Source organism: Muntiacus reevesi, chromosome 3 (assembly GCF_963930625.1).
Source record: "Muntiacus reevesi chromosome 3, mMunRee1.1, whole genome shotgun sequence".
In the NCBI taxonomy this organism is placed as follows: Eukaryota; Metazoa; Chordata; class Mammalia; order Artiodactyla; family Cervidae; genus Muntiacus; species Muntiacus reevesi.
The window spans coordinates 234,342,570-234,367,140 of record NC_089251.1 but is presented as its reverse complement, the minus strand read 5'-3'; the positions used below and the strand labels follow the sequence as shown (position 1 = coordinate 234,367,140).

The 24,571-nt window shown below is 42.7% G+C and overlaps 1 protein-coding gene across 2 annotated transcripts in view; it reads left to right on the top strand.

Moving 5' to 3' along the window:
* Positions 1–13,239: 13,239 nt before the first annotated feature.
* Positions 13,240–24,571, top strand: part of LY75 (lymphocyte antigen 75) — a 116,321-nt gene continuing 104,989 nt past the window's right edge. The window contains exons 1-3 of one of the 2 annotated variants that reach the window (XM_065931617.1): positions 13,240–13,400; positions 18,731–19,102; positions 23,965–24,135. In XM_065931617.1, the coding sequence (XP_065787689.1) occupies positions 13,307–13,400; positions 18,731–19,102; positions 23,965–24,135 (637 nt within the window). In that variant the 5' untranslated portion in view covers positions 13,240–13,306. The remainder of the gene's footprint in view (positions 13,401–18,730; positions 19,103–23,964; positions 24,136–24,571) is intronic. The other variant, XM_065931619.1, reaches the window with a different exon arrangement.

Sequence of the window (24,571 nt, the reverse complement as noted above, 5' to 3'; positions counted from 1 at the left end):
TCATTTTCCTTTCCCCTGATTTCATCTATACCTAACCAACGTGAATCGTTGGAATTAATACTTCTTGTCAACTTCCTTAAAATGTCTAACACAGGGATAAGGTTGCCAGGCCTGGGAAGAAAAAAATGCCCACCTCAAAAGCAGTAAGCGAGCAGTTCTTATGCTAATTTTATCTAGTCTAAATCCTCTCTTCAGCTAGGCTCACTATTAAGATGGATTTGAGAGTTATCCTAGATTATAAGAAACCGTTGCTCTATGACACTTGCTTTACAATTCTTCAGCTACATCACTGCACATGAGCATATGAACTTAGATTGTTAACCAATATGGGTTGTTTCCAGAAAACATTTTCATTTTAACCACTCCAATTTGCTGAGCCCAAATGCATAAGAAATGGGCAGGGCGGGGCGGGCGGGGGGAGGGTGGTGGCGCAGTCTAGGTAGGGGCGGGGTGGCTGAGTGGAAGGCCAGAGGCTGAGGTATTTGTAGTTCAAGGATTGGTGCCAAGTCACACATTTTGTAGCAACTACCTATTGGCCACCATGAAGCTGGCCCTGCCAGTGAGAGAGAGAAGTGTTACAAAAACACCTTTAGCCCCTAGACTAATTCACCAGAGATACCCACAACCCATATTGAAAATCACAGAAAAATAAGTTCACTAATAATCTATTGAGTTCTTCTAGGTGAAATCCACACCTCATGTGACATAGACAGATGAGGAAAAGGGAAATCAGAAGCAGAATAATAAAGTAGCTGAACCCGAGGATTTGACCATCTGGTTCTTCTGTTGGGAGAATCACGCCTGTCACCTTTACTTTGTACTCAAGATACCTTTGTTATTACAAAAGGCAGTGATGGGGGAATTTCCCTGGTGGTCCAATGGGTTAGGATTTGGCACTTTCACTGCAGAGGCCTGGGTTCAAGCCCTGGTTGGGGAACTGAGATCCCACAAGTCATGTAACATGACCAGATTTTTAAAAATTACTTGAATAAAAGAAAGCAGTGATAGAGTAATGAAAGACCACTTCTCCAAGGGAACGAGTTAGTGAGTGAAACCAGGGCACATGCCCACATACAAAGAATTCTGTACACCTTTGCATCTATTCCTTTCAATTCTCTCTGCTGCTTCTTGCTCATGGATTCTGCTGCCTCTTAAATTCTTGATAACTCTCTGTGTTTTGTTATCCCCAGATACAAGAGGATCTGATTGGTTCCACAAATCACAATAGTACCTCCTGAGCAACCTTTCACACCAGGCCCGTAGAATCTAACAGAGAGCAGACCATGTCTGTTCATTTATATCCCCACCCTAGTCTCAGCTCTCAGCCCAAGACTGATGAGTATAGGAGTACAAATACCTCAGCTCCCTCAACCCTGATAGGATTGTCTGTGATGGGATCCTCACAAACCTCTCCAAACCTCTCTACAGAATAGTTACCAAGTTACTTTCTGTGGGATTTTGCTTGACATCCCACCCTGTTTGTCTTCCTTTCAACCTTGTCCCATGTCCCCATTGCTCTAGATTTTTCTGGGAAAAATTCCTATCTCAAGGGTCCCATGACAGCAAGACAAACTCTACATTCTATTTGAAAACTCTTTTCATCAGGGCACTTTCACACAATTATCCCAGGGCCTGCTTTTGGGGAGCCAGTCTCAGAAAAGGCATTTCATATTTTCCTTTTGGGAGTTTTCAATCTGCCCTTCTTAAGAGCCTGCTTTATGGATTTTGGCTTTTGTTCATAAATAAGAAAAAGCCATTTTACATTCTGCCAAGCCATGTAGAGATTGGCTGTTTGTGAGACAGAAGCTAATCTTCGATCTATTCAGTTGTGATTAGAGGTGCAGGATCATGTGGAACAGAGAGCATCATAACCTGTGCACACCCTTTATCAGGGGCTTGGCCGTAGGCTTTGGGAGCCTCTCTGAGATAAGAAGCAGAATCCCAGAGCTAGAAAGCTCCCTTGAGAACACTTTCATATTTATCTGGATAATGCCTCTTGGGCATATGTATGGCAAGGTGATAACAAGTAAAGGCAATGATTGCAAACAGCATATGTCAAATTGAAGAGACCAAAGTGCTCTCAGGGGTGGAAATAGTATGGAAATGATGATGTGTCAATTGCAATCATAAAGCAGCACCTTAAAATGTGAAAGACAAAGACACAAGAAACAAACGGGAGTATAGTATCAAGAGGGAAAGCACACCGACAGGCATGTGCAAGCACGCACACACGAGCATGCAAACACACATACACCCACCCACACACATCACCTCTTCCCACTAAGAGCAACTGGAGGTTGAACCACATTTAAGAACCTTACATGAGAATGGTGTCTCCTTAATTTTCCATTAACTCACTCACAGGGGACGTCTGACCACCCATGGGGAAGAAACTGATGACAGCTATTTACAAGGCAGCAAGGGTACACCTTTACTTATGGTTCTATTCTGCTTTTAATTTTTGAATTGTTAGGTATCTATCATTCATTCTGCAAACTGCATACAGCCACCTAGTAGATGATTTGCAGATTAAATCATTTAACTGTAAGAATAATAAAATACTAAAAATTCCTTTATAATCAATAACTATTGATACTTATCCTAACTCACACACAGACATCACAATATAAAATAACACTACAAAACAGCCATTAAATGAAAGAAATCACAAAACATATAAAGTGCTTTTAAAGGAAATGAGGAGAAACGTCCACAAACATTCCTCTACCCAAATTTGTTCATGATGACCTCACACAGCACAATGGTCCAAACTCTACCCACGAAAGGGAGGGGGAAAAAACCAGTGTTCTCTAGGGGACAAATGAAGGTTTTACTTTTTAATTCTTGAACTATTACTCTTTGTTGCCTGACAGGATTTTTTCTTTGTATTAAAAGGAATTGTGCCAGAGAGCAGGGAATAAAAGCCATTATGACTTGGTACCTGCTCCTATGGGGATGGTGAGCATGGGCATAATCATAAAACAAAGGAAAACATGTTATGTATTCTCATTCCAGCTGATGAAATCAGGGTTGGCCTCAAGGAAGAGGTCTACATATTTGAACCAGACTTGAAAGAAGCATGTACTGTGCTAAGTCGCTTCAGTCATGTCCAATTCTTTGTGACCCTATGGACCATAGCCCACCAGGCTCCTCTGTCCATGGGATTCTCCTGGCAAGAATACTGGAGTGGGTTGCCGTGACCTCCTCCAGGGGATCTTCCTGACCCAGGGATTGAACCTGCATCTCCAAAGTCTCCTGCATTGGCAAGCAGGCTCTTTACCACGAGAGCTACCTGGGAAGCCCTAAAAGAAGGATACGATTTCCAAAAATGTGGGGTGGGGGGCAGGAAATAGGAAACTCCAAGGACTCATTCCTGTGATTACCACTTTCCCCGACCACAGGTAACTCCTTTAAGTCTTACCTTCTTTCTCTTTCAGAGCTTCTCATTCATCTGTCCTTTAAAAGAGAAGCAGGGAGCCCAAGTGGATCTTTTTCTTTCAAAAAGAAGTAATTACTTGTTTCTGAAAAGTTTCTCAAATTTATCTTAGTCTCCATTACCACTTCTGCTAAAGTTCAGACTTGCATTATTGTTCCCCCTTGACTTTTGCAAGAGTCCTGTATTTCTAGTCTCCCATCAAATTGCTAGCACTCTTAGATCAATATTTTCAAAATAAGGTTCTAATCATGTCAGTCTCTTCACTCAAAATCCTTCAGTGGAACCCAAACAACTGCCAAATTGGGTACACATCCCTCAGTTTAGCATTCAGATCGACACACATTTTCAGACCAAAATGAAGAGAGGGCAATATCATGTTCACCAAGCAGAAAGACCAGCGTCCAGAAGACCTGGTGCTATGTGCTGAGTCACTTCAATCATGTCCAGTTCTTTGTGATCCCCATAGGCAGTAGCCCGCCAGGCTCTTCTGTCCACAGGATTCTCCAGGCAAGAACGCTGGGGAGGGTTGCCATGTGCAGTTGCAATGAAAAGCCAAATAAGGTTTCTTGTGAAACTTAACAAGCTGGTTCTAAACTTCATATGGAAGAGCAAAGGGGAAGGAATGGGCAGGATGGTTCTGAAGAGGTAAAAGAAGTGAGATGTTCTCCCTTCCAGAAATTGAGACTTATTCTAAAGTTATAATATATAAGAAGCGATGTGCCACTATTGGTGCAGAGATGGGGAAAAATTTTTTACATGAAGTACCCGTTTCCTCATCATGTGTTCATCAATTATTAATTCATCTCCACTGTTTTCTTTGGTGTGGAGCTTCTCTAGTTCTCATTCATCTTTTGGGATGCACTGTGGAAGGTGTGGGGGAAAAGATTTTGAACCCTCCAGCTTGCTCTGCTCATAAGTATTAGAGTTAAGAAATAAGCTTTGTTCCTTACATCATATACCAAAAAAAAAAGCTCAAATGGCTTAAAGATCTAAATGTAAGACCTGAAACCATAGACTCCTAGAAGAGAACGACAGGCAGGACACTCCTGTGTAGAGCAAAGAAAATCATCAATAAAACAACCTACTAAATGGGAGAAATATTTGAAAATGATATGGCCAATAAGAGATTAATATCCAAAATATATAAATAGCTCATACAACTCAATATAAAAAAACAATTTAAAATGGACAAAAAACCTAAATAGATATTTTTCCAAAGAAGACCAACAGATGGTTAACAGGCACATGAAAAACACCCAACATTGACAATTGTTAGAGAAATGCAAACCAAAACCACAATGAGATATCATCTCATACCTGTCAGAAAACCACCTGTCACACCCTGGTGGTCCAGGGGTTAAGACTCCATGTTTCCACTGCAGGGGGCACAGGTCTGATCTCTGGTTAGGGAACCAAGATCTTGCATACTGTGTGGCTAAATAAAATTAGAAAAGATCTACAAATATATTACAACATTGTCAAGGAAGCAGAGAAAAGGGAACCCTTGAACACTGTTAGAATGTAAATTGGTACAGCCACATAGACAACGTTCACTATAGATGTTCTTCAAAAAATAGAAACATCATATAATCCAGCAATTCCACTCCTGGTTATATATCCAAAAACAAAAACTCTAACTTGAAAAGACACATGCATCCCAATGTTCACAGCAACATTATTTACAATAGCCAAGACATGGAAGTAACCCAAATGTCCCTCAACAGACGAATGGATAAAGACAATAAATATTGGATAAAGTAATATTCCAATATCAATGGAGTATTACTCAGCCATAAAAAGAACAAAATTCTGCTATTTGCAACAATGTGGATGGACCTAGAGAGTACTATGCTTTGCAAAATTAATCAAACAGAGAAAGACTAATACTGTCAAAAACTGGAAACATCCATCAAGTGGATAAACAAATTGTGGTATATTTATACAATGGGACATACATAGCAATAAAAATGAAAAACAGCACAGCTACAGACAACAATGTGAATAATTTTACAAACACAGTTTTGAATAAAATAAATCAGATATAAAAAAATACATAGATCACCAACCCATCCGTATGTAGTTCAGAAACAGGGCACACCTAAAGGGGTCTATTTGTAAGAGTTCTAACTATAAAGTATATCAAGGACATTACTACCATGAAAATGCAAATAGTGGCTACCTCTAGAGAGAAGGGAGATATGTGTGACTTAAAAAGGCGGGGGACACAGAGAGAGTTTCTGGATGGTTTCTGGAAATATTATACACTTTTGCCTAAGTAGTGTTACATGGACATTCACTATACTATTTCAAATATATTAAGTTTCAAAACATTTATAAGCTAATTGGGGAAATGTTAACAGTATGGAATTGTTGTTAATGTTTTTAGGTGAGATGATGTACTAAGGTTGGGTATTTTATGTGATCTTTTAGTGCGTGCATGTGTGCTAGTCACTTCCTTCATGTCTGACTCTTTGCGACCCCATGGACTGTAGCCCGCCAGGCTCCTCTATCCATGGATTTCCCAGGCAAGAACACTGGAGTGGGTTGCTATGCCCTCCTCCAGGGAGTCTTCCAACCCAGATATTGAACCAAGTCTCCTGCATCTCCTGCATTGCAGGTGGATTCTTTACCCATTGAGCCACCTTTTAGAGATGTGTGCCAACGTATTTACAGATGAAATATTTGATGTCTTGAGATTTTATTCAAAATAATCTGTGAAGAGTGGAGAGTGGGTCAGAGCACAGACGAGACAAGATTGGTCAGGTATTGATAAGCATCAAAGGAGAAAAATGGGAACAGCAATTGTCTATACTTTGGGTGTAGTTTTTACATTCTATAGGAAAAAGGGTTTTTAAAAAATTTAAACATACTCAGAGTCTCTCTTCCTCAGATTCATGGACAGGAAGAGACAAAAAATACTAAAGAGGAGAGAATTAGGATGAGAAGCACAGATATGTTAAGAAAAGGGAGGCTGGCTTTTCTTCCAAGGCTGAGAAAAAGATAAGTTTACAGCGAGAAAAATAGAGACCTAGTGAACTAACAGCAAGTAACCTCTATCCCATTAGCAGGCTTCCCAGGTGGCTCAGTGGCAAAGCAGGAGACCCAGATTTGATCCCTGAGTCAGGAAGATCTCCTGGAGGAGGAAATGGCAACCCACTCTAGTATTCTTGCTTGAGAAATCCCATGGACAGAGGAGTCTGGCTGGCTGCAATCTAGGGTTGCAAAAGTCAGACACAAATTAGCAACTAAACAACAACAAGTCCTATCAGCAAAGTAAGAAGCATGTTCCTCTCCATGGAGGAAGCCCAGGGGGAGATAGAACTGGCCCTGAGGAGGAAACAGTGTGAACCATCTTCTTTATGGAGATATAAGTAAGTTGGCAAAATGCAAATAGAAGGTAAAATTGCTAAATTGGTAATGTCATAGTGTCATACATTTTGGTACTCAAATTTCTTAGTAGGAGTCTCACTATGACACAATTGACAAAAATTTCTAAAACTTAGTAATCCAGCATTCTTAGTTTCACCCTTAACTAACAGGTTAGGTATTCTGAACTTTGTCCCTGGGCTATAAGTCAGCTCTGGTATATGGTCAGATCGCCTCTGATTTCCAAAGCTGAAAAGCCTGACCTTCTTTATCTTCTGCTAAAGTTGGGGAAATAACTGTTCTAAAGCACAAAAACCTGATCAGTTTCCCTGAGGAGCAAGGACTCTTGAGCTTTGGTTATTTATCACTGGAGCTGTTGTTTTCTTAGAACAGATTTAGGCAATGGATTTAGTAAACCTGAGGAAAGAGACTCCAATTACATAAGTAAAAGCAAACACATCACCTCAGTTCTCACTTGTTTAACAAAACGCAGTGAATACATGTCTCTGGCAAAGTCAAAACTTATCCCTTCATCACATTTTCCACATCCAGAAAATCATTTGTACCACGACAATAATTTCCTTGTTATTCAAAGCATGCATCTTTGATGAAAATGTTTCCTAGAGAATACCCACCATGCTTGGGATATTGTACCCCTATCCAAAACACATCACTGATATTCACAACACACTCCTACCAGGTACATACTCCTACCAACATGAGCATCCTCTTGACCTGTGACCCACCCTTGCATCACCATCTCACACCCAAATTTCACCTCTACCCCCAGTCAGAAGTAGCTTACCAGCCGTAAGGTGCTTTCATCATGTTTTGGACTCTTCCCATGAATCTCAGGGGTCTACAAATAACCTCTTTAATTTTTTTCATATCCACAGTGGTCACTGCACCTTCTGAATCCTCAGTTTCCTCATCTATAAAATGAGAGGGGAGATAATGGACTCCAAGATCATTACAAGCTCTGTAATTCCACAATTCCTTGCTATCTGTGCATGAGGTTAAGCTGAGCAAGTGAATAAGTCAACTTTGGTTGTCAACTGTCTGCCCAGCCTCTTGTGTCAATGTTCTGTACACACCCTAACAGAACATTTTCTCATCTGAGAATTCTATAATGTCTGTGAAGGAAGTTCAGTTTACTTTAACAAGAAGAATTGTTTAATTTTTTTTGTTTGTCTTTTTAAGTGGATGAATTAAAACCTTATCTTTGCACTGTGATGTCTCTTTTCACAACTAGTTCTCATGAGTTTAGTTATGACCAGGAATAAGCGCAGATCTTTATTATCAAAGTGTAGTGGGAATTGTTTAAAATTTATTCTTAGGCCAAGCCTTGGCCTCCTGGGTCCTCTTACTACACCTGGGACTATCTGTGGGCATCATCAATTTAAATGCATCCCATGCTGGATCTCCTATACCACACCACCTTATGCAGTTGGATACACTCCATTTGGAGTTTTTCTTGTTTACCTCTTACTTACTTTTGGATAGTGTCTCAGGTACAATTTTTGGTAAGTTGAATCAGTGTCACCAAGGTCCAATAAGGAGAACAAAACCCATGCTAGGCAGTTCAATAGAACTAGAACCTTATAGAAGGAACCATCCAAAAGGAGCTGGAAACAAAACACGGGTTTCTGGTGGGAGCTGGACCACAAAGGATGAGACCTCCAGGCCAGAACTGGAACCACGGAGGAGACACAGCATTGCTAGATGCAGTGGCAAAGCAGAGAGGAGAGAAACACCTCGGGGCCTCCCCATCCCAAACTTCTCTCTCTTGTCGAAACTCCCATTAGCTGAACCTCATCAGAAGGCAGTGGGTGAGGGAACCCAAGCAATGCAAGTAGTCCCTTGGGAGTCAAGGCGGGGAAGGGCAGGGGATGGATCCTAGAGAAAACAAATGAATAACCTGCACAAGTACTGGAAGAGGAAACACAAATAACCAAATCATAGGAAAACGTGTTCAACCGCGTTAGTAATTAGGGAAATGGAACTTTAATGTACAATCAGATACCATTTCACCTCACACCAAAAACGTCAAAAAGCCAAGTGCTGATGGAAATGTTCAGCAGTGGGAACACATGTGCACATCACTGGGCGTGCAGGCTGGAGAGCAGAGTGACATGGTAATAACGTTGGTGCTGAAGATATTCTGTGCTCCTGCAACTCCATTTCTAAGATTTACCCTCCAGGGAAATCCAGCAATGTGCACAGAAGTTGTGTACAAAAACATTCATAGGGGCATTGCTAAGGACCACAAACCACCAAGCTAAAACCTACCCTAAATGTCTACTAACAGGAGAATGGATAAAGTGTGCTTTATTCTTATGATGGAATACCACATAAAAATGAATTAACTGTACCTACACACACTTACACAGATGAATGTCACAGGTGTAATTTTGAGCCAAAAAGGATAAGTAGGAAAAAACTTTAAATGATCCTATTTACATAAAATTCAAAAACACGCAAAGTTATATATACTGTTTAAGGAATGACTCACATATGGAAAAGTGTAAAGAACAATAATTCAGAGGCATGTTATTTCTGTGTGGGAATAAGGTGGAGGCCCACAGACATAGCTACTCTTTTTTAAGTATGATATACACTTCATAATTAAAAACAGGACTTTAGAGGTCCTAAAAGTTCATACTCCCTCTCCCTAGTTGTAAATGGGAAGAAAACAGCAGTAACCATCACACACATTTATGTAGTCTTGGTACTTTCACTATGGCTACTGACCATGACCAAGTTGCTGATGTTGTCTGTGTTATTTCAGTTTCCACAGTGAAGACAATAGTAGCAAATACTAGTGAAGTGAGGATAATAGTAACACTTTCATAGAATGATTATTAGATAATAGAGTGCATGGGAAATGCTCTGCAAAAGGACCTGGCACCCAGCAGGAGGCAGATGTCTATTATTTTGCTCACATCATGCACCAGCTTAGAGTGTTCTCCTCTATCTACTATCTACTGAATGGTACTCATCCAAGGCCTGCAGACCCTCCCTTTCAGGCTAGCTGACTTCTCCCTCTTTTAAATACTTGGACCTCCTGTTGTCTGAATCATTTATGAGGCATTTGCTGCTGCTGCTGCTAAGTCGCTTCAGTCGTGTCCGACTCTGTGCGACCCCATAGACGGCAGCCCACCAGGCTCTGCCGTCTCTGGGATTCTCCAGGCAAGAACACTGGAGTGGGTTGCCATCGCCTTCTCCGTTATGAGGCATTTACCATGTATTTAAAAGACAAGCGATTAATATGAGAGGAAGAGAAATCAGAGTATCCCATGTATTTATTTATTTATTCATTTATCCTTTATGAGGCATTTATCAGGTATTTATTCTTTTATTCATTCAGCATCTCATGGGCTAGGTACTTGGGAACACAGAAGTGACTAAAACAAATACAGTCACCACATCCAGGATCCTGTGACCTGGGGAGAGAAACATTCATTCAACAAATGAGCAGGCATATAATTATTTAATCCAGCTGTTGCTAAGTGTTATCAAGATGAATGTGGGATGCACTGAGAACCTGTCACAGAGGAAGCTCACCAGCCTGCAGAGTCAAGAAAGATTTCAAGGAAATGACATTCAAGTTGAGACTTAAAGGATACACTGTTTCTACTGTCACCATAGACAATAAATATTTGTTTAGGATCTATAACCTGGGTGGAATATCTATGCACATGTACTTACAGAAAAAAACAGCTGCAGGAGGTACCATGCTTTAAGTACCAAATGAACAGAATGTACCTTATACAGATGTTTGGAATCCCCAAGGTCTAGAGACCGTCTTAGAAACATTTTATATAAAACATGAGATTTGAGCAGGGCCTTAACTGGAGAGGTGGAAAACTAAGACAAGGGAGGGAGAAAACAGGCATTCCTGGTAGGGGAAAATAAAATATATGGGCAGAGCTAGGAAAAGGCAGGACAGATTTAGACAGGTTGCTTGAATCAAGGAGTGACGTAGGAGGTAATTAAAGACAAAGGGTTGGGTCACAGAGGGGCTTGCTTTATCTTACACGGAATTTTCTTCCTTTTTTGAAGGAATGACTTTCTTTGAGACTCTCAAAGAAAACCTTGGACCCCTCTTTATCAAAAAATAAAAAGGAAAAGAAGGAAATTGTATTCATAAACCTGCATGCAATTTCAGGGGTTCACCACAATCCCCCTGAAGTCCCATTTAGCAATCCCTGCTATCAGCAGGTTGCACTGAAAGGATGTGAGTAAAGGAAAGGTGGCATATTTCAAACTGTTTAGAAGCCTTCACTTGCCTGAGGGTTGGCAGCGAGGTCAACTGAGAAACTGCTGCAGGACTGTGCAAGCTGGAGCTCACACAGCCCTAAACTAACTCCAGGCATTCATTAATAAAGTCAACTAATATTCAGTGAGAGCTCACTCTGGGACAGGCCTGGTGCTCAGTGTTAATGAAGAAGATCATATCACTGCTCTCAAGGAGCTCCAAGCTAGACAGGATGAGAAAGGTAAGCAGTCACAGGTGTGGAGGGAATCCAAGCAGCAATAGATTGCCTTACCCAAAACTTTACACAGCCTGTTCTGCAGAGAATCAAGTCAACATCTTTAATATCACGTTCAAGGCACTTCACAAAGTAGCCACACCTCACCTTTCTGCTGTCATTTCCACTTAGGTCCCAACGACAGCTTCTGTCAACACACACCTGCATCCCGCAGGTCGACCACACTAGACTCTTTGACTGTCTTCTGACACTGTTTTGCCTTTTCCTGCCTCCGTTCTATCACTATGTTCCTCCCACCAGCTGCGCCTGGTCAAGTGTCTACCTATTACCCATGGCTTCCCTGGTAGCTCAGATGCTACAGAATCTGCCTGCAAAGTAGGAGACCCCGCTTCGAACCCTGAGTCGGGAAGATCCTCTGGAAAAGGAAGTGGCAACCCACTCCAGTATTCTTGCCTGGGAAGTCCCATGAACAGAGGAGCCTGGCAGGCTACATTCCATAGGGTTGCAAAGAATTGGGAATGACTTAGCGAAGGGCCAGCTGAGGTGTTGCCTTTGTGGCGTCTCCCTATTCATTCTGCCCTGAGTTAACTGAGCATGCCTCAGTCTCCCCCAGTGAGTACTAAGCCGGAGCAGGCAGGGAGTCCTCCTTTGATCTCACGCTGGGATGGGCCCAGCTTCCTGTGCTGGCAGGTGTTCAATATACACACTGAACCGAAAGGCGACGGCCTGGGGAGAGATGGGAGCCATCAGCCAAGCCTTGGTGGTTGGAGTCGGAAAAGGTAAACTTCCTGTTCACCTCCTTCTGGAAGAATTCACCCTGTGAGGAGGGCGGAAGGTCACCCAGGCACACACCATGCACTCAGTAAATACAGGCTTAAAAATATGGGACATTCATATCCACACTCAGATCACCCTATTTATGATAGCTATTTATAATGAGAGCTTGGGGCTTCCCAGTTGGTGCTAGTGGTAAAGCACCCGCCTGCCAGTACAGGAGACGTAAGAGACTAGGGTTTGATCCCTGGGTCAGGAAGATTCCATGGAGGAGGCACGGCAACCCACTCCAGTATTATTGTCTGGAGAATCCCCATGGACAGAGGGTCTGGCAGGCTACAGCCCATGGGATCTCAAAGGGTCGGATACGACTGAAGAGGCTTGGTACACGGGCAACTCAGATCACCCTATTTATAATGATATCAGTTCCCACAAGCTGAGGATAAAGTCTGCTCTCACAATGACCAGTTTTGGAGGCAGACTTCCACACTTCTAGTGGATTATAATTGTTGTTTAATTATTAAGAAAAGAGCTTACTTGTAAAGGCCAAACAGTTATACGACTTAGTCATCCTTGGAAGTCTTACAGGGTCACTCAAACAGTTCTTGCTTTTAATACTTTAACAAGTGCGGGTGCAACCTCATTGACCCATCACCTCACCTTTGTTTGTACTATCAGATACTCAGGGCGGTGCCAAGGACGACTGAATTCTTTGACTCGACCACAGTCGCAACAGGATGGGTGCACATTTCGCTCTTTCGGGTGCGAGGGGATGCGGGTGCCTTTCCAGGCCAGCTGCGCGAAAGGAAGAAGCCCGTGCCTAACTGAGGTGTGTCAGGCAGACCACCCACCAGGGCGGTGCCAAGTCCCAGCCAGTGCCGCGTCTCCTCAACTTTACTGAAGAAGCGGCGGGGCCCAGGACTTGCCCCTGGCCCCCTAGTCTGCGCGGTGCTCCGCTCTCCAGCCTAGGCGGGCAGCCCAACGCAGGTGCGCAGCGCTCTTTACGCGCAGTCTTCCAGCCCGGCGTCCCGCCCGCCACCTCCGGGCCCCGCCCGCCCCGCCCTGGGACCCGCGACGGGCTGATCCGATTGGCCGAGGGCGGCGGGGGCGGGCCCGGGGCGCCCCGGGAGGCCGGGGGTTGGGGGCAAAGGCGGTGGAGGGGCTGACCTGGCGCAGCCGGAGGGCTGAGTGCCGCGTGCCCCCGAAGACCCGACTGAAGCGCCGGGGCCGGCTCGGGATGAGGACGCGCTGGGCAACCCCTCTCCGTGCGGCGGAGCTACTCATGCTGCTCCTCCCGGGCTTCGGGCTGGTGGAGCCCTCTGGCCGCTCAGGTAACCGCGGGCGCGTCCGCCGGCCGGCCGGCTAGGGACCTCGACGCCGCCGGGTCGGCCGACTGTTCTCGTTTCGGGTTCGGGCTGCGCGTCGGGGTCCTGTCACCTCTGCTGGACAAGTGAACGGAAGGGAGGTTGCGGGGAGAAGGCGCTCCGTTACCCTCCGGAGTCCGGGAGGAACACGGGGTGGGCCGAGGAGACGCAGGGCTTTTCTCATGCGGAGGGCCTGGAGTCCACCGTAGGGGAGGCACCCAGAGTGTCTTTTCTGAACGAGACTCCCGCTCCTTCCTCGTCCTTTCCTCTACAGTCTTGCTTCGCTAGGGTTTAGGGCTTCTCAACTGCCCCCTCACTCACCCACCCACCTCACGCCGCATCCCGCCGTCCCGGCCCTCCTTCGCCCTTTGGCCACTCAGGAGCTTTCCACTCACAGCGCCAGAATGAAACCGCGATTCTCTGACTTCAGTCTGCTCGTGGTGCCCGTCAAAAAGCCATGTCTCCTACAGTGACTATGGCCAAGACTCTGATATGATGCCCGCCCCCAATGCCTCGAGCAGCGACTTTTTCTTCTTATTGGCTTATCGGGCTCCAAACGTTTACCCCAACCCCCACCCCAGAGGCCGAAGTTCCCGCAGTGGAGCCCAGGTTGCTTGCCCAGAGACCTCTTGCCTCTCACTTGAGAAGCAGGACGAGGAGCAGACACCCTTAGCTGATGCTGTGAGCAGTGCCTGCCCCACCCCCTCCCCTTGGCAGCGCCCGGAGTTTGCTTTTAATCTCTCTTTCTGCCTTGACAAAAGGTGTGCTGAGGACTTGGTTTCTTCCTCTGGCTGCTTCATAGGCAATTAGTGAGCTGTCCCCAGCTATCACTTCTGTCATCATGTCAGAATGAGGAAGTAAAAGATGGTCAAGGGAGTTTTTGAAAAACTTCAGTTTGCTTGTGGTATTTACTTTCTTTGCAGTTAAGCTGAGTTACTGTCTGATTGTTCAGATCATGAGTAGCATCATCTTATCTATGTCAAGAACTTTATTGCTGACCTTGTTTTGATTCACCCTTCTGCATTCTTCTTTGATTCCCCATATTGGGAACTACCAAAATGCCTTTATTGCTGTGAGAATTCTGTTCTGCCTGCCCACATAATCCAGGGAGAAAATGATCATGGCAGTAGCTAACTGTAGTGGAAACACACTAGACTTTCAATCACTAAACTTGGTCTCCACCTGCATTTGCTTTATCTTTTTTGTCTCCCCCATAGAACTCAAGATTTTCTTAATTTCTGCAATCTCTGCAATTCCTGGCCTCTCTCATCAGCCAAGAGCAAAGAGCACTAACTTCATGCCTTTCTTCTTGCAGGAGGTCCTCAAAGCTGTTTGTTTTCCTGCATCCTTCCCCACCTTGAGCACTTGCTCCAGTCAGACTTGTGGCCCTCTTGAGGGAAGCACTGGGATTTTGAAACCTCAGCCATTTGGGTAGCTGGTTTGGCACTATGTCAGCTTCATGATGCTGGTGATGGTGTGTGCTTCATCACATGGATGCAGCTAGGTTTGTGCAGGTGGTCTCCAATACTCAGATGCAGGGGAAGTGCTTCTGTGTCCTTGGGAGGATGCCAATTGCTTAGTTAGCTTTTTTGCCTCCTTGGAGGGCTAGCAGCTTAAAGTACACTAAATTTTCAGAGACTCCTGAGGTTTTCATTAGCCCTCACCACCCAATCTGAACTCTATGACTTTCTGACTCCTCGTACATTGCTCTGGACCCAACCATCGCTTTAGGACTGTTTTTGAACTGGCAAATCCAGACTTCTGGGTCTCTCCTAGTATACATTCTGCACATATAGTAGCAGCTCCAGAAAATGCTTAACAGTGTGGGCTCAGGAAGTTCCCCTGAAACTAAAAAAGTTGCAATCTTCATCCTTCTTGCCTTCCCAAACCATCTCCTCTCCATGTGTCTGTGGGTTACAAAATGTTGAGGTCCAGTTTCTCTTTGGAATGTGCAAAGCTCTTTGGTTTGGGTCTTGTAACACAGGAGTTACTTAATAATCAGACAGTAAGAAAGAGCTTTCCTGTGATGGTCTAAAAATTCGTTTTCAATTTATGATAATGCTATGTAGCTATTTCTTCTTAACACCAGTAGAATGTTTATATAAAGAAACATTTTTAAAAGTGCTCTAGAGATGATGAGGTAATGAGTCTTCTTTTCATCGACCTCTATCTTTTAGACTTGTCCCAATATTGTATTTGTGGTTAATATTAAAATTCCTTTTAGGGCCAGTGTAAAGTGAATAAGATACAATATAAGGCTATCAGTAATGAATCTGTTTTATAAATTGCTCTGCAATCACCATTTCAAAGTGTAATATTTTTCTGATATATTTCATAGACCCTTATTTAACAAATTTTTAAAATTATTTTCACATTTTCCAGACCTCCCCCACCCCAACCTACTTTCTCAATAGGGTCACAAGACTGGAGCAGACTGAACAGCTTCTTTGTAAGGGTAAAGAAAGATATGAAGAACTATAATGAGACTACACGACTCTCCCTAGGTTATATATTATGTATGAATGCTTACACATTATATATGAAGGCTAATAACAAGTTTCCTTAAATCATATCAATAATTAATGTATTAGCTAAGTGATCACAATAGATGTCAAGCATTGATACTACATACGTGGTTAAAAGATAGATTTAGAATGAGACAAGTATCTACAATTGTAGATTTTAGAAGCTTGGCAACTTCTTTTCAACATAACTACTCCACACCTCTCCTATAGTCTTTCAGAATTTCTACAACCTTGTTAAGTCCATGGGTGTCCTAAAGTTAAACATATAGTAAATGAAAGTGAAACTATTAGTCACTCAATCATTTCTGACTCTTTGGAACCCTCTCCTATTGTCCATGGAATAGGCAAGAATACTGGAGTGGGTAGCCATTCCCTTCTCCAGGGAATCTTCTCGATCCAGGGATTGAACCTGGATCTCCTACATTGCAGGTGGATTCTTTACTGTCTGAGTTACCAGGGAAGCAAATGGGAAAGGGTAAATTTTTTTTTCTCTTCCAGAGTACTTATAAGGCAGCACTGTCACCTAAGTGCACATGCCCAATACAGATGGAACTCAAATGACCTAAAATGCTACCAGCATGATGTAATAAAGTTGTGGACATCTGTTCAAAAACAACATGCAGTGAACTTAGCAGAGACCTGTAAAGCCTGCAAGGCTAGGAAAACTGAATTAGTGGGAGCATAGGGTGTTAGCACTGGAAGTAACTTAGGTTTTTATACTCTACTGCTTTCATCTCACATTTGGAGATGAGAAGACCCTGGGGGGATTAACCGAATTCCCCAAGGTGTCCCAGCTAACCAGAAGCAGAGGTAGATCTTCGGTCTAGGACCCCTAACTCCTTATTCTGCTGCTCTCACCACTGTTCTAAGTGCTGTAGCTAATCCATTGGATTCTGCAAAGGTAACTTGGAAAATCTTAGGTCAAAGAGCACAGAGCAAAGTGCTCAGGAAGGAGAGCAAGGAGATTTCAGAGCAGGAGAGGGGAAAGTTCCAGCAGGGGTGCACTGCCCCTCTCCCGCAGAAGCCGACGTCTTTGTTTCTGCTACAGTACCTGATACTCCGGAGCACAGGAGAGGTGAGAGGGAATAGATTGAGAAACAGTTACATCAAGGTCTGATAATCTTCTACGATAATATGTTTTCCTTTTTTTTTTTTTTTTTGGTTAACTGTCTGCCCAAACTCTGTCTGTAAGATAGGGAACAGCAGAGTGATGTCAAAGAAGAATGAGGGATGGAAGCTGCTATTCAAACAGATCTAACTGCAACCCTAGGCAGTATTTTAAAATAGCAACTTGAAAGTGGAAATAGCTTAAGGTTTTAAAGGGTTTGTTCTTGTTGTTCCTGTTGTTTCTCTTGGTGCTGGCTACTGTTATTTAAAAGAAGCAAAAATTCTGTGCAAAGTTCAAACTGGAATTGAACTTAAACATATAGGTGTTATTTGCATAGTGAAATTTCCCCTCCAGTCCTTAGTATAAGAATTTCTAACTCTGCAAGCCTATAAATTATTATTAGAAAAGGTGTTTAGTGTTAGTAAAACCACTGAATGTGACGCTGGCATCAAAATGAAAGTACGTTTTGGGAACTAAAATTTTACAGCTCCTTCTCCAGAACCCTTTAGTTCATTGACAAAGATGGCTTTCATTTGTCTAAACTGTTTCAGATCATCAACATGTTCTGTGCTATACCTTCACAAAGTGTTTCTTTGTAAAAGCACAGACCAAATTGTACTATTGTAATTCGCTATAACAGATGTGAATCTTGCTCTACAGACTCAGGTGTTCAAGAAACAGTGCACTACCTTATTTTCATAAAATCAGGTTAAATTTTATTCTGAGGTCCTATTCTACCAGGTTAACAGAAATTCAGTTTCTGTCGCTACTGGGGTCTTCCCCAGCTCATGCAAAACTGCCCAGAGAACACTCAGGGAGATCCGGCCCTGAAGTGACCGCTCATGCTGGTTCCTTCTGAGTTCCCTTTGTGCACGCCTACTGGGTCCTGAATCCTGTGAGTCAGGTGTCTCCTGGAGCTCAGGTTTTACCTCCCTGGGTGGTCCAGATGGTCAGTGCCCACGTCCCCTCCCCAGGGCCTTCTGTCACCTCCTGGAGGTGTGACGGTGGAGCTGGCCACAGGTCTCCCTACACTCAGAACCCAGACCTCCATCGCCTCTTATCCCTTTATCCCACTTCTCTACCCAGTCTCCTCTCAGACACATTAATGTCATGTAATAATTACCTTGCTGTAGTAGCCAAAGTGCAAGCAGGACAGAATTGTGTCCTGAAAGAATTCAGAATATTTTTCATTGACTACAGGCCACTTATCTAAAGAAGCTCTAAGGAGCTTCTTCATCTCATTAAATAAGGAGGAGATCTCACTGAATGACAATAACAAATATGTATACTATTCTAAGTGTTTTGCATGTTTGAGCTCATTTTATCCTCACATCCACCCTGTGAAGTACTGTTTTTCAAAGGAAAAAGCTGATGCTCAGCAGGTAAATGACGCCCTGATCACACGGCCAATAAGTAGCAGAGCAAACTATTAATATGAAGCCAAGCAAACTGGCCCCAGAGCTCACGCTCTTAATCCTACACTGAACTGCCTCTCTGGCCCCCACTGCCCTCCAGCCTTGTGCAGAACATTACAGTTTATACAGCTGGGAGGGTGTTAACAGTCTGGGGATGCTCAGACTCACTCCCTTTAGCGAGTGGAGCCAAGGCACATGGACCACATAATTCAGAATCCTGAAATGTCTTTTCTGCCTGTCTTGTCTCAGGTAATGATCCATTCAGCATCGTCAATGAAAACACAGGCAAGTGCATCACGCCGCTGAACGACTGGATAGTGGCAAAGGACTGTGACGAAACCAAGGACATGTTGTGGAAGTGGGTGTCCCAGCATCGCCTCTTTCATTTGCAGTCCCAGAAGTGTCTTGGCCTAGATATTACCAAACCCGCAGATTCCTTGAGAATGTTCAGCTGCGACTCCAGTGCCATGCTGTGGTGGAAATGTGAGCACCACTCTCTCTACGGGGCTGCCCAGTACCAGCTGGCCCTGAAGGGCGGACACGCCATAGCAAGTACAAATTCATCGGATGTCTGGAAGAAAGGAGGCTCAGAGGAAAGCTTGTGCACCCAGCCTTACCACGGTGAGTCCTGGAGAGGGACTCTGACTTATTTGTTGCTGTATTTGGTGCAAGTGGCCTTATACGTGTACCTCTGATCACACTTAGAGTCATACACTGGTGAGTCAGGTGAACTGGCCTCTAGTTCCTCGCACTCAGTCGTAATGTTGAAGGGCGTCTATGAGGTCAGTGCTATTTGCCCACTTTCACAGGGAAGGGTAGGAGAAGTTAGGTGCCTTGTCAGAGGTCTCACAGCCGTTCTGTGGCACCCGGGGGTTTGAAATCTCTCTCATTTCTGAGCATATGTACTTTCCATGATTACATCCTGAATTCCAGAGAAAAGAAAATGTTAGAGTGACTGGAAGTCCCCTACACAGGATAAAAGTCAAATAACCTAATAAGGTTGACTCTATTCTAAGTTTAAAATGAAGAAGAAGAAAGAGGAAAAAAAAAAAAGGAAATGAATTTTTTTCTTGTCTGCAGATTGGGATGTAATGGAAAAACTTGAAGAGTATTGTGTGGCTTTATTTTATATTTTGGCAAGGCTATCACACTGTATTTATGATTCAGTATTATTAGAGTGGACTTTTTCCACAGTTGCCTCCAAAGTAAGTATATGAATACAAATCTTCCTCTACTTACAATGTTGTTTTGTCCCAATAAACCCATCATAAATTGGAAATATCATAAGTTAAAAATGCATTTAATACACTTGTAATGAATATCATAACTTAGCCTGGCCTGCCTTAAATGTGCTCAGAATGCTTACATCAGCCTACAGTTGGGAAAAGCCACCTCAAACAGAGCCTGGCCTATTTTATAATAACGTGTTGAGTACCTCATGTAGTTTATTGAATACGGTACTGAAAGTGAGAAACAGATGACTGTCTGTCAGTTGTTTACCCTCGTGACTGTGTGGCTGACTAGGAGCTGTGGCCGCCACTGCCCAGCATCAGAGAGAGGACTGTACCGTATATTGCTAGCCCAGGAAAAGATCAAACTTCAAAGTACAGTTTCACTGACTAGGTATCACTTTCATGCTGTCACAAAGTCAAAAAGTTGTATGTCATACCATCGTATGTCTGGAACTGTCTTCCTTTGCCTTTGGGGGCACTGATCATGAACTTGGAGTCTAGAGACTCAGTTATAATGAATTTTTGAGTTTAAAAGGAAAGAGTAGATTTACCTTTTAAACCTCCAAATGTAAATTAGCTCTCACGCAAGCAAATCTTTTTCCATTATGTTGCTCTAAATTATATCAAATGTTGAATGTGTGGGTATCTATCTATATACATTTATATATGTTTCATTATATTATCTTTGTCTTAATTGTTATCTTATGTGTGCTCTTCTTTGTAAATTTACATAGCTTTACAGAGATTTTTTCCTCTCCTCTTAAGCTAAATTTGGCCCCCCATCTTTCTTGTACCTGAACAGGTTTTTCTCCTGGAGGAACCACCTCTTTCCATTTCCTAGTGAGGGTGCAGTAGCTTCTGGGATGTCAGGTTCTGCTGTTATGGGAATTGTCCGAGAATCAGAGATGGGGTTTTCCTTTTCATCAGTCCTTGACCCTTGAGTAGTTGAAAAGTCTGCTTCTGCTAGCCACCTTCCTCCTAACCTTTACCACTTTAAAAATGGCAAGCTTAAATTTTGTGCTATAAAAGCCTTCCTCTCACTTGGCAGCCAAGAGAAAACATGGAACCAAGCAAATTGCCTTTTGAACTGGATTTAGCTTGGTTCATTATATTTGTTCAAAGATCAGAAACAATAATTTTCTTGGCCAGGTTCCTTCTGTCTTCTGCTCCTAACTGATGGACATAGTTGTAATTATAAATTCCCTCAGTCCCCTAAATGCCTTCATTTCAATATAACTAGTTTTCTTTATAATCCTATGTGTTTTATTTTATGCATTTATAATGTTTTTCTGAGAAGGGACTCACATGCTTCACACAGCTGCCGAAGTTATCAGTGGCACAAAAAAGGTTAAAAACCCACCTAGGACATCACCCCAGAGAAAGCTGAGCAGTGCTCACCGGCAACAGCCCACAGGCTGTTTGACCTTATCAAATACAATATTTTAAACCCTAAATATCCAACTAAGAAACTTAGAAATTCCTAAGACAAGATGCATGTAGTCCTGACTTATCAGCATGTATCTTGAGTTTTCATTTGCACTGATGCCAGGGCCAAACTTACCTCTTCTCCATTCCTCTCCAGGTGACAGGTACCATCCAAGTTGCACGTCAGAAATCTACAAGTCACCCTAGAGTTCCTCTGCTCTTCTCTCCCACCATTCAAATGTAGTCAAATATTAAGTCCTGGCAATTTTACTCTTTTAAAATTTTGTAGTCCCTTCTTGTTCTTGGGTTGGAGACTGCTGTCTTAAGTTAGAGACTTTCTCTAGGTCTGCTCTCTCAAACTTCTCATATTGGACCTCGCCCCCTCCTTCTTGTCTAATTGTACCGAATAAGAAAGATAAGATACCAGAGTCCAACAAAGTGAAGTTCAAGGTAACCCAGCTTGTTACGGCAAAGCTAAGGCTCAAAACCAGGATGACATCCCCCAAATATAGCTTCTTTACTTTTCCTTTGGCTTCTGCTATATAAAATTTTTTAATCCTAATATAAAAACATTTATCTGTCATTATGTTCTGGGTTGCCTCTCTCCTCACCCCCGTCCTGTGTGAGCCATGCTCCTCTCAGAAAAAAACTTTCACTGTATAAATTTGATGAATTAATTGCTCTTGACTGGCATCCACATATGCATTTATATCATTAAGATATCTTGGCCTCACTATCACACCTCAGTTTTGAATGTTTGATGAATCACGCAGAGGAAGTAGACTTTCAGTGGTGGGGAACCTATAGAAGTGTCTGAATTCTAAGCAACTTAGAAGTCTGCCAAGCTCTTTAAATATTGAAGCTGTTTTTTTCTTTTGCTACCAAAGAGGTTAATGTTAGTTTTCTGTGTAAGCATCTCATCTCACAGATGTGTGCCTATTGCAAAGTAAGTTGTGGTTTTAAGGCTGCCATCATCGAAAATTCATACATTCAAAGGGTATCTTAGGAAAGCCTGTCTCTCTGGGGAGACCCTTGGGACTTAAGAGGTCCAATAACATCAAAGAATGTGTAAGAATAAAAGTCGTGAATAATTAGCATAATTTAGCTGCTGCTGTTGCGGTGGTTGTTATATGCTTATCATTCTTCAAAATGTATTGTGAACAGGAGAGCTTTTTAACTGAAGCCCAGCTTTGAGCTATGACACTAACTTGAAGCCTGAGAAGGCAGCCATTGATATCACAGGTTGTCCTTATATGTCAGGGACTCAAGGAGAGCCAGTTCTGATCCCTGTCACAGCTAAATGACTCAATGTTTCACTTAACGACTCTGCAAAAACGGGGATTTCACAAACAAGTGTAATACTTGCCCCACTGATCTTGTGGGCTTGTGGGAAAGAGCAAGTGAAAGCACTTTTACAAGTTTTACCAAAAAAATAGACCTCATGATTCTACAAATTATAGTCATTGTGCTCAGGGACTCTCCTTTTAAGTGCTGTGATATGGGAAGAGAAATCAGTCATGTGCTATTGGGAGTTTTGTCATGGTTAAAAATAAAAGGTAGATAATAAGTAGAATCCTTATAAAATATAAGGTCAAATTGCTCTTTAGCCAAAGTATACTGTTCAAAACCATTTATTTATCAGAGGAAAACAAAACCAAAATCCTTAAAAGATTGTTTGCAAATAAAAACATCTACATTATTTTCCTGCACTGCTGCTTAATACATTTTAAACTGTTAAGCCTCACATTTCAGTTAAACAAGCAATTGAGAATAATAAAGAATGTGGAATCAAATTCTATCTTAAACACCCTTTTAAGCAAATCTATGAGACATTTTGAGGGACCCAACTAGCATGATAAATGATGATAAAAATCTGATTATTATGCTTTACCTATAATAGTCATTATTTGATCAGATAACAACCATGGTTTTAAACAAATTATGGAAAAAAGTGACCGAAATAGTTATAGGATTAGCTGTTCTATAAGACACCTCTCCAAAGGAACTGTTACCAACATAAGTATTTAGCACTTCTTCTAGCATTTCCAGGTATATTTGAGGTTGGAATTGTTTTTCAGTTCCTCTCCATGTACCAGGGGAAAATTGCTAACAGGAAAGGCTAGTTTTGCTACATTGCTGGCCACCAACTGGTTCCATGACTGCCCTGCTGACTCTGGTTCTCCTTTCATAACCTGAATTATCATGTCCTATCCCTCTCCAAGAGACTACTGAGAAACTCAGCAGTCTTTTCTCCTACTTCCTCAAAACCCTCAGCTTTGATTCTACCACCAGTCTGTAACAATGGAGCCATTTGTGCATCTAACTCCACAGTTGGTTTCAAAGCCCACACCCAGCCTCAGTGATTCCAAGGTATTTTGCTGGCCTCACTCTTACTAAAGAAAATAGAATGTAGGTTTCATCTCAAGCAGACTCCCCTTTTGGTGACTTTCTCTGCCCTCCAGAGTAGTCAGTTTATCCTTACATGATAAAGCCAGGATCTTTTAGCTCCTCATCACAATAAACGGAGCTTTACCTGATCATCTCACTGAATCTCATGAACAGCCCCATTTGCTGGTATCATTATTCCTAATTTTCAAATGCAGAAACTGAGACTGATAGATGTTGGAGAGCTTGCCCACAGCCGCACAGTTGGTCAGTGAGGGAACCAGCATCCGTGCTCTGAATTGCCACATGGTGCACTCCACCTAGATACTGTGTTCTCACAAGTATGAAAACATCTTTCAAAACGGTTTTAGAAGGTAGTTAGCTAAAGCTGATTATCTAGTTTTTAACTCTTCTTTCCTCTACTTTCTCCCCAACCCACAGAGATCTATACTAGAGATGGGAACTCTTTCGGGAGACCTTGTGAATTTCCCTTCTTAGTTAATGGGACCTGGCATCACGAGTGCATTTTTGATGGAGATCGCAGTGGGCCATGGTGTGCAACTACCTTAAATTACGAATATGATCAGAAGTGGGGCATCTGCTTACAACCAGGTATGTATGGGCTGGTGAACTTCGTAGGTGGAAAGAAAAGGATACTGTTCCTATGTGGCAAAGGGGAGAGGGAAGAGTCCACGATTACTCAAAAATGATAGCAACAGATATCCTAGAGAAGGAGTGTATATTTGAGGAAAGATAGGGAAGTTGTGTGTAGCTAAGAACTTACTTTCAGAAGTGAGCCAGGAAGAGAACCAAGACAGGATGTTGTCACTGAAGGTAGATGATGAGGAAGTCTGCTATACCACAGACACTTCAGGAAGAGGACCAGGCCACTTCCTGGCTATTGCCAGGGTCAGTCAGGAAATTGCTACCAGCCTTAATAGAGCAGTGTCAAGATTAAGAAATATTTTTTAATGGGCAATAAGTTAAAAGCATCAACAGTAAATAGAAAGGCAAAAGCTCCAGTAATAGTAATGGTTATTACTTATAG